Source organism: Mirounga angustirostris, unplaced genomic scaffold (assembly GCF_029215605.1).
Source record: "Mirounga angustirostris isolate CCGP_5_RB_7025 unplaced genomic scaffold, mMirAng1.0.hap1 SCAF_7, whole genome shotgun sequence".
NCBI lineage: Eukaryota > Metazoa > Chordata > Mammalia > Carnivora > Phocidae > Mirounga > Mirounga angustirostris.
The window spans coordinates 35,193,655-35,204,159 of NW_026991715.1; the positions used below are offsets into that span (position 1 = coordinate 35,193,655).

Genomic DNA, 10,505 nt, shown 5'->3' on the forward strand with positions numbered 1-10,505 from the left:
TAAGTATTTAAAATAATGCCTTTTATATTATAATATGCCAAAATATTCCAATACAGCATTGTTATTTTTAAAAATATTTTATTTATTCGAGAGAGTGTGAGCGAGCGAGAGAGAGAGAGAGAGAGAGAGCATGAGCAGGGGGAGGGGCAGAGGGAGAAGCAGACTCCCCACTGAGCAGGGAGCCCATATTTGGGGGCTCCATCCTAGGACCCCTGGCTTATGACTGAGCTGAAGGCAGACAATCAACTGAACCACCCAGTTGCCCCTATAGCATTGTTATTTAAAGATTCTAGATTCAGGGGGCCTGGTTGGCTCAGTTGGTAGAGTATGCGACTCATGATCTCAGGGTTATGAGTTCAAGCCCCACTTGGGCATAGAGCTTACTTAAAAATAAATAAATAAAAATAATGATTCTAGATTCAATCTCTTGATAAAGTTCCAAAAAGTAAACCTAGGTCAAACCTAATGGTATAACTGTTTAGACTAAAGTTTACAATGCTGCAGTACTTCTGCTATGCAATGTAAAGTAAAATATATGTAGAAATCTCAGGCAAATTTTCCATGAAGTTGAATACTTCTTAATTAAGAATATGGAACACAATTATAGTTTTATGCCATGGTATTTTAAATGACAATCCTAATGCCATCCAAATTTTCCATCTTTATTTTACTCAATAAAGAAATATTGGTAGGGATTATAGTCATGCGGTCTCGCGATATTTTTTTGGAACTTTGCTAGTTCCACATCCACAAATGCTGTTCCCTTCAGTAGGTAAAAATCAATAGGAAGCAAATCTAACCTGCAAGTTTTCAGTTCCAGTAGTATTTGAAAAAAAATTTTTTTAATTAAGCAAGCTCTTTTAATAATTACTCCTTTTATTAAGTTCTATTGTTTAACCTTTAACATCACATTATACAACTCTTTATTGTGTGCAATTTTCAGTGTTACAAATATGTGTAATTCTCGAAGAAGTGTGTAATAACTTCTGGAAAAGACATATTATTTGGGTTTTCTTACTCGTTGCAATAATAAGATTCGGCTCTAGGCGCCGCTCTTCACCAATCAGGGAATGGGAAGCTGCAAGCGGCAGTCCCTCCCTCCCCCATCTCTACAACACAAAGCCGAATAATAGGGATACTCACAGATCCTGATGCTGGAAACTTAAAGTAGTTCGCTCTCGGATATATTTTGGATGCAGTCATTCCGGAACTTCGTAGATACATAAGCTGATTCAGAACAAAACAGTTCGAGAAATCAGGGAATATAGGCTCAGCTTACTGCTATGGGGAATCGGCTACTGCGCCTGGACCGCAGCGGGCTGGTCCTCCTGTACATTTTCCTGAGGACGCTACAGGAATCTGGGGCAGGGCACATCCGATACTCGGTGCCCGAAGAGACAGACAAAGGCTTCTTCGTGGGCAATATTTCCAAGGACCTGGGGCTGGAACCTTGGGAGCTGGCGGAACGCGGAGTCCGCATCATCTCCAGAGATAGGATGCAGCTTTTCGCTCTGAATCCGCGAAGTGGCAGCTTGATCACTGCAGGTAGGTTAGACCGGGAAGAGCTCTGTGAGACACTGTCTTCCTGTTTTTTAAATATAGAGATACTTGTGGAAGATACCCTGAAGATTTACGGAGTGGAGGTGGAAATAATGGATGTTAATGATAACGCCCCCAGCTTCCAGGAGGCGGAAATAGAGATAAAAGTCAGTGAGCACGCACCTCCGGGATCCAGATTTCCCCTTCCTAGCGCTAGGGACCCAGATGTAGGAATGAACTCCCTCCAGAGCTACCGGCTCAATCCTAATAGTTACTTTTCCTTACAAATGCGAGACGGAACGGGTGGGGCCAAGAATCCCGAACTAGTGCTGGAGGGGAGTCTGGACCGAGAGAAAGAGGCTGCTCACCGGCTGCTCCTCACAGCCTTCGATGGAGGAGATCCCATCCAACAGGGTGCTGTTGCCATTCGTGTGGTGGTCCTCGATGTAAATGACCATGTACCAAAGTTTACACAGTCTGTATATCGAGTGAGTATTCCTGAGAATCTCAGCTCTGGAACTCGGGTGCTCATGGTAAATGCAACTGATCCAGATGAGGGAATCAATGGGGAAGTGGGGTATTCATTCCAGAATATGGAAAGCAAAACTTCTGAAATATTCCAGTTGGATTCTCAAACTGGAGAAGTCTTAATACGAGGGTCTCTGGATTTTGAGAAATATAGATTCTATGAGATAGAAATTCAAGGTCAAGATGGTGGAGGTCTCTCCACCACTGCTAAGATGTTGATCACAGTTGTGGATGTCAATGATAATGCTCCAGAAATAACTATCACATCTTCTACTAATTCAGTTCTGGAAAGCTCTCCTCCAGGTACAGTTATTGCTCTTCTAAATGTGCAAGATCAAGACTCTGGGGAAAATGGTCAAGTCTCATGTTTCGTTCCTAACAGTCTACCTTTTAAGTTGGAAAAAACTTACGGAAATTATTACAAGTTGATAACAACCAGAATGCTAGACAGGGAGCAGGTCCACAGCTATAATATAACCTTGATAGCCACAGATCAGGGATTTCCACCCTTGTCTACAGAAACTCACATTTCACTAAACGTAGCAGATGACAATGATAATCCTCCGACTTTTGCTGACTCATCTTACTCCGTCTACATACCTGAAAACAATGCCAGAGGAGCCTCCTTCTTCTCAGTGATGGCGATTGATATGGACAGCAGTGAGAACTCCCAGGTCACTTATTCCTTGGTGGAAGATACCCTCCAGGGAGAACCTGTATCCTCCTACATCTCCATCAACTCAGACACTGGCACCCTGTACGCACTGCGCTCCTTTGACTATGAACAGTTCCGTGACCTGCAACTGTGGGTGACAGCGCAGGACAGCGGGAAGCCGCCACTCAGCAGCAATGTGTCTGTCAGCATATTTGTGCTGGACCAGAATGACAACACACCAGAGATACTGTACCCCACCATCCCCACCGATGGTTCCACCGGTGTGGAGTTGGCGCCCCGCTCCGCAGAGCCCGGCTACCTGGTCACCAAGGTGGTGGCGGTGGACAGAGACTCAGGCCAGAACGCCTGGCTGTCCTACCGCCTGCTCAAGGCGAGCGAGCCAGGGCTCTTCGCGGTGGGGCTGCACACGGGCGAGGTGCGCACGGCGCGGGCCCTGCTGGACAGAGACGCGCTCAAGCAGAGCCTGGTGGTGGCGGTGCAGGACCACGGCCAGCCCCCTCTCTCGGCCACCGTCACGCTCACCGTGGCCGTGGCCGACAACATCCCGGACGTCCTGGCGGACCTGGGCAGCATCAGGACCCCCGCCGACCCGGACGATTCGGACCTCACGCTGTATCTGGTGGTGGCGGTGGCGGCAGTCTCGTGCGTCTTCCTGGCCTTTGTCATCGTGCTGCTGGCGCTCAGGCTGAGGCGCTGGCACGCGTCGCGTCTGCTCCAGGCTTCCGGAGGCGGGCTGGTGGGCGTGCCGGCCTCGCACTTTGTGGGCGTGGACGGGGTGCGGGCTTTCCTGCAGACCTATTCCCACGAGGTCTCCCTGACCGCGGACTCGCGGGAGAGTCACGTGATCTTCCCCCAGCCCAACTACGCGGACACGCTCATCAGCCAGGAGAGCTGTGGGAAAAGCGAGCCACTCTTGATAGCTGAAGATTCAGCTGCTGGTTTAGGCAATCTTGACTCCACGAATAATCAGGTGAGATTTATTACCTGAGTTGCTAGTATCTCCGCACAAGTCTTTTAAATGGATTTTTCAAAACAAAACAACATAAAAAAACCAAAACCAAAACCAAAACCAACCCTGTTTTGAGTGTGGGGGGAGGGGACATATTCAGTTCATACATATTTAGAGCAATACATGTGAGTTCCTGTACTTTATCTTTCAACAAATTACCATCATTTTTCAGAAAGTTTTTTCCTCCCCTGTGGTATATTCTCTTTTGATTCTAAAGGTCTAGTTCAACTATCATGGCTTGCTTTATAATAAGTTAAATTTTAGTCATATTTTTCTATCATCAGTGTCTGTGGCTATCAATGTAAACTGGTTAGGATTCAAATTAATGATTCACAGTTTTTATTTATTTCCCTATTATGACTTCACATTGCCTTCCCTAATTCATAATTATATTCTACCATTATTTGCTTTACTTCTAATGTTCAAATTTGGCCCTCTTCATTCAGTGGGATACACTCTGTAGCTCTTTTCCTTATCTATACACACATATACACACACTTACATGTAGGTGTTTACAGATGTAAGCTCTTCTCTGAGCATGAAAGAATTCTATTTTGATCTTTGATGGGTGGTGATATGTTTAAATTATGTTGATTATTTCAACTTTCTTTTATTTATACTACCAAAACAGATATATTGACTACCTTTTTACTACTAGATTCTCTTGGGAGAGAAAATGTACACTTTTTTCCCCTCAAGTTCTAGACATCTTTTCTGTTTCTACAGTGCAGTCATTTGATTGTTCTGAGTAGTTGAATTGTTGAACTGGTATTATTTCCTTTTATTCTTTTACTGGTACTTTAGTGTGTGTTCATGATTCTTTAATGTGGTAAATTCACTTGCAGAAATAATTTTGATCCAGTGCTTCTCAAAAAGCTATTTACAAATTGGCTAAACATGCTTACATTTTTGAGATTTACTGATGTGGACCAGCTTGTAAATATAAGAGATGCAGTAGTTATTTGGACCTTATGAGACTGATTTAGCTGGTATTCCTATTTGGTATTTCCTTTTTTTGTTCTGTTTTCAATATGCCTGTGAGTCATGGATTCCTTTTTTATTTCCTTTGAAAATTCATTTTGTATTATATGTAAGTATATTCAATCCTTATATTCAGAACCAACTTGTAATTGAAGCCCTGTAGTTACCTAATGACCTACATGTTATCTGAAACAATGTCGAGGAAAGTCAAGTGAGGAAAGGAAATTTTTGAGGATATTTGATCACAGGAATCATCACAATCAATTCAGCTTAGCACTCTTCATACCGCTTTGAAACGTTTGACCCAGATTATTTACATGTTCAGGTTCCCTTTCAAGTTTTCCTTTCTCATTTAGGGATTGACCTTAATATATTTAACTATAATTGAGTGTCTAAAGTTTGGGTAAAAAGAATTTCAACTGTAGGAAAGGGAAATCCTGCAACAGATGCCTAAATTTGTCCCAACGTCAAGAAAAATGTCAGAGTGCCTTAAGCATGTAGGGATAAATTTTATGCCTATGGAATTCCAAACAGAAAAAAAAAAAAGACTTAAGGCATTTTACTTGAATTGAAATTAGATGAATAAAAAGGATATGAGGTATTTGTGGGGAGAAGGAGGTTGTTCCATATATATATTTTTTAAAACACTGAACAGTTAGGAGCTGGCAACCAAAGTCTTGGAGAACAAAAAGGAAAGGTTAGCTTTGAAACTTGAGATTAAGACAGTTATTTTGACTCAGAGGTAGTGATAAAGTTCTGTTATGGTACAACATGTGGTCCAGTTAAAGAGAAGGATAAGGGCGCCTGGGTGGCTCAGTCGTTGAGCGTCTGCCTTCGGCTCAGGTCATGATCCCGGGGTCCCACATCGGGCTCCCCGCTCTGCGGGAAGCCTGCTTCTCCCTCTCCCACTCCCCCTGCTTGTGTTCCTGCTCTCGCTATGTCTCTCTCTGTCAAATAAATAAATAAAATCTTAAAAAAAAAAAAGAGAGAAGGATAAAAATAGAACACCTCACATTTTTGCATGTCATTAAATTCCTATGGTAACCTACTAGGGTATGCTTTTATATTCTGTTTATGGTGAAGGTTTACAATAGTTGATAATCCCTTTCATAAATCTATTTTAGAAGTAGCAAGGAAGGCTATATGTCATTGGTCATCCTTATCCTGATTATGCCTTTGAGCTGTCCTCCAGTTGCTCTGGAAAAAGGAGAAGAAAAATTATCTGCACATAAGATTGAAGCTAATACTGGGTATTATTTCATGGCTGTAAAAATTTCCCCATATCATTTGGTGAGGTTATTTTACCATGTGGTCTTTGTTCTACGTTTGGAGAGAAGACTTTGCTTTATTCCTCCAGTATATGCCCTGCCTCTGATTAGAAAAAGATAAACTTTTCTATACTGGGTTAATGACTCTTCTATAGAATCAAATCTCTAAGGAACCTTCTTTGATAGTAAACACTAGAAAATAGACACATCCAAAACTCATTTATTGCCTGGTTCCCTATACATTAGTCCAACAAATCTGTCAGAATAGCTAATCTCATTATTTGCAAGGCTTCGGACTGCAGTTTTCTAAGTAGACTCCGAGCGCCGCTGTTGGCCAATGCGCTGCAAGAACTGGAGTCCACGATCTACCTAAGTGGTTTTCTGCGCAGTCACGGAAGCAGTTCTGAAAGGAGATAAAGTCCAGTTTCGGGCTCTCTGCTCAGCAAATGATTTTGGAATATGGAATGGAATGCCTTGAAACAGAGTGTTGAGTTTTCTACGCGTTAGCAGTAAATATTTTAAACACAATTTGTAAAGCATCTTCTCGTTACATCTGAGGCTGCAGCAGTGAAGAAAAGGATGGGAACTAGGGCGAAGCAGAGGAGCCATACCGGGCAGCGGCAAGTACTCTTTCCCTTCCTGCTGCCTTTGTTCTGTGGGGGGCTCTGTGAGCAGATCCGCTACTCTATTCCTGAAGAAATGGCCAGGGGCTCAGTAGTAGGGAACCTTGCTGAAGACCTGGGGCTGCATGTACGGGATTTACTGAACCGCAACCTCAGAGTTAGTGCAGAGAAACAATACTTTACCATAAACAGGGAGAATGGCAACATACTTGTCAGTGACAGAATAGATAGGGAGTCGCTCTGTCCCCAAAGCACCCTGTGTGTTGTGCCCCTAGAGATCGTGGCAGAGAATCCTCTAAATGTTTTTCATATAACAGTGAGGATAGAAGATATAAATGACAATCCACCGTATTTCCCCCAAAATAGCATTGTTTTACAAATCAATGAACTTGCAATTCTAGGAACTCAGTTTGGTCTGGAATCTGCTATAGATGCAGATGTAGGACCTAACTCTCTCCAGAGTTACCAACTCAGCTATAATGAGTATTTCTCTCTGATGGTGAAGGATAAGATTGAAGGCAAGAATGCCCCAGAATTAATATTGGAGAAGCCCCTGGACCGGGAACACCAGAGCTCCCATTTTCTAGTCCTGACCGCAATGGATGGGGGTGACCCAGTCCGAAGTGGCACCATTCAAATCAGGATTGAGGTCACTGATGCCAACGATAACCCCCCAGTGTTCAGTCAGGATGTGTACAAAGTTAGCCTTCCAGAGAACTTGCCCTTGGGCACCTCTGTGCTCAAGGTGACAGCCATCGACCAGGATGAGGGCATCAATGCAGAGATCACCTACTCCTTCAAAACACTAAGAGATATTGGAAATATGTTTATGCTAGACCATCAAAATGGAGAAATTAAATCCAAAGGTCCTATAGACTTTGAAATTAGGAGTAGTTATACCATGAGCATAGAAGCCAAGGATGGTGGAGGCATGGCCACTGAATGTAAAATTATAATAGAAATTTTAGATGAGAATGACAATGCCCCAGAGGTTATTTTCACTTCAGTGTCTAATTCCATAACCGAGGGTGCAGAACACGGGATGGTGATTGCTCTGTTCAAAACACATGACAAAGATTCCGGCCAAAATGGAGAGGTCACATGCCTCATAAAAGAAACAGTTCCTTTCAGAATTGAATCTTCTGCCAATAATTACTACAAGCTTGTAACAGATGGGTCCTTGGACCGGGAGAAGACCCCTTCGTACAATGTCACTATCACAGCCACTGACAGGGGAAAGCCACCCCTTTCCTCCAGCTCAAGTATCACTCTGCACATCGAAGATGTCAACGACAATGCTCCAGTTTTTGAACAGGCTTTCTATTTGGTCCACATTGCCGAGAACAACCCTCCGGGTGCCTCCATCGCCCAAGTCAGCGCCTCGGACCCCGACCTGGGGCCCAACGGCCGCGTCTCCTACTCCATCGTGGCCAGCGACCTGGAGCCACGCGCGCTGGCGTCCTACGTGTCCGTGAGCGCGCAGAGCGGGGTGGTGTTCGCGCAGCGCGCCTTCGACCACGAGCAGCTGCGCGCCTTCGAGCTGACCCTGCAGGCGCGCGACCAGGGCTCGCCCGCGCTCCGCGCCAACGTGAGCCTGCGCGTGTTGGTGGGCGACCGCAACGACAACGCGCCCCGGGTGCTGTACCCGGCGCTGGGGCCCGACGGCTCGGCGCTCTTCGACACGGTGCCGCGCGCCGCGCAGCCCGGCTACCTGGTCACCAAGGTGGTGGCGGTGGACGCCGACTCGGGACACAATGCCTGGCTGTCGTACCACGTGCTGCAGGCCAGCGAGCCGGGACTCTTCAGCCTGGGGCTGCGCACGGGCGAGGTGCGCACGGCGCGCGCTTTGGGCGACAGGGACGCGGCCCGCCAGCGCCTGCTGGTCGCTGTGCGGGATGGGGGACAGCCGCCCCTCTCGGCCACAGCCACGCTGCTCCTGGTTTTCGCCGACAGCCTACAAGAAGTGCCGCCAGATGTCAGCGACCGCCCGGCGCCCTCTGACCCCCAGGCTGAGCTGCAGTTTTACCTGGTGGTGGCTTTGGCCCTGATCTCGGTGCTCTTCCTCCTCGCGGTGATTCTGGCGGTTGCCCTGCGCCTGGGACGCTCCTCCCACCCCGCTGCCTGGGGCTGCTTTCAGCCTGGTCTCTGTTATAAGACTGGACCAGGGGTTTCTCCCAACTACAACCCGGGAACTTTGCCTTATTCCTACAATATGTACGTTGCCTCTGATTCTCAGAAAGCAAGGCTTAATTTTCTCACTATGACGTCAGAAATGGGCCTCCAACAAGAACTCTCTAATGAAGCTTCTTTGGTAATAAGTTTCACTGAGGAGAATAACCAATTAAACTCTCACACTGATGCTTCTGCTCACGTGAGTGTCAATAAACAGGTTTGGTTTAATTTTCAAAATAGTTTGGCAAAAGAAGTCCTAAACAGATCCTATCTACTATCACTTCATTTGCTTACCCACTCTCAGTATTTTCTTTTCCTTTTTCTGTGGGCCAGTAACTTCATTATTAGCCCTCAAGTATTTTGAAATATTTTGACAATTTTACCTGAGATAGTCTTTATCCACGTACACACAACATCTCCTTTATGGTGACAAGTGGGTATTATGATGCTGTTGCCACAGAAATATTTGTAACTGAAGCATAAATGTTTTCTTTCTGTGGGTGTTTCTCAGAACATCAATATCTTGAGTATATAAGGCTTTTTCTTTATAACTACAAAGTGAGAGGAAAATGCACAAGAAGAGTTTTATTTTTTAAAGATTTTATTTATTTATTTGAGAGACAGAGAGAGCACTAGCTGGGGAGAGGGCAGAAGGAAAGGGAGAAACAGACTCCCCGTTGATCAGGGAGCCCAACTCAGGGCTCAATCCCAGGACCCTGGGATCATGACCTGAGCCGAAGGCAGATGCTTAACTCACTGAGCCACCCAGGCACCCTGACAAGTTTTATTTTTAAAGGACAGAGTAATATTTTGATAATACTCCATTACATTTGCTAGGGATTCTTTGAATCTCACTGAATAGGCCAATTTTATTCCCAGTCTTTTATCAGAACTACCTGTAGATTTCCTCCCAGTTTTAAAATATGTTGTGGTATGCCTGTCAAATATGCTTATCCTCAGAATCCAAACATTTACATTCATGAAAGCAGAATAGTGAGAATTTTTTCCTATATTTTGATGGGCTTTCAAATGTATTACCAGTCATTTTCAGTAAATGGAATTGGGTTTGTTACTCAGAAAAAGGTAAGCTTATAATATTCTTTGGATTGCTAATTTTCTCAAACATGATTTTGAAATATAATGTATTAGTAAGTTGTAAGGTACTACCCTTATTTCCAGTAAATGCAAGTTGAAATGCTTCAATTTTGTCCTAAAAATGTTAATGGGTCTTACTCACTTGACTTCTTGTCAGTGTGCTTCTGATAATGTATACAATTGCATTTCTTATTTTTAGATTTCCATATTGTTGTGAAATTTTGATTTCTAAATATTAAGTATTGACAACCTTTTAAAATAGCTCCTCTATTTAGGTATATTTAAAAATCTAAAAATCTGCCCCCTATTACAGCCACGTGAGAAAGTTTAATTTATTCTATTATATGATTTCTCAAAATAGGAAACGCCTAGGAAGATATCCCATAATAGGTATTTTTTTGGGGGTGGTGATATCAAATTAGGTGCACTAAAATTATACGGTTAAAATTACTTTGTATGGAAACTTCACATTCATTTAAAAGCTCATTGGAAAAACAGAATACAGCCACAGAAAATAATCTCAAGAAAGCGGCTCTGTATGAAAAATTTTTGAAAAATACAAAGAAGTTGACTGAAATTTCTATTAAAAGGAACACTGTAGTTTTTTAGTTGGC

At 43.9% G+C, this 10,505-nt stretch overlaps 1 protein-coding gene across 18 annotated transcripts in view; it reads left to right on the forward strand.

The window, feature by feature from the left end:
• LOC123857349 (protocadherin gamma-C4) overlaps positions 1 to 10,505 on the forward strand; it is a 283,181-nt gene that overhangs the window by 188,917 nt on the left and 83,759 nt on the right. Inside the window, exon 2 of one of the 18 annotated variants that reach the window (XM_064596043.1) lies at positions 10,374 to 10,452. The exons of 15 other annotated variants lie outside the window; for them this stretch is intronic. In XM_064596043.1, the coding sequence (XP_064452113.1) occupies positions 10,374 to 10,409 (36 nt within the window). In that variant the 3' untranslated portion in view covers positions 10,410 to 10,452. Of the gene's footprint in view, positions 1 to 14; positions 3,714 to 3,756; positions 8,996 to 10,373; positions 10,453 to 10,505 lie in introns of those variants that run through there. 2 more of the 18 variants (XM_064596025.1, XM_064596038.1) reach the window with 2 other exon arrangements.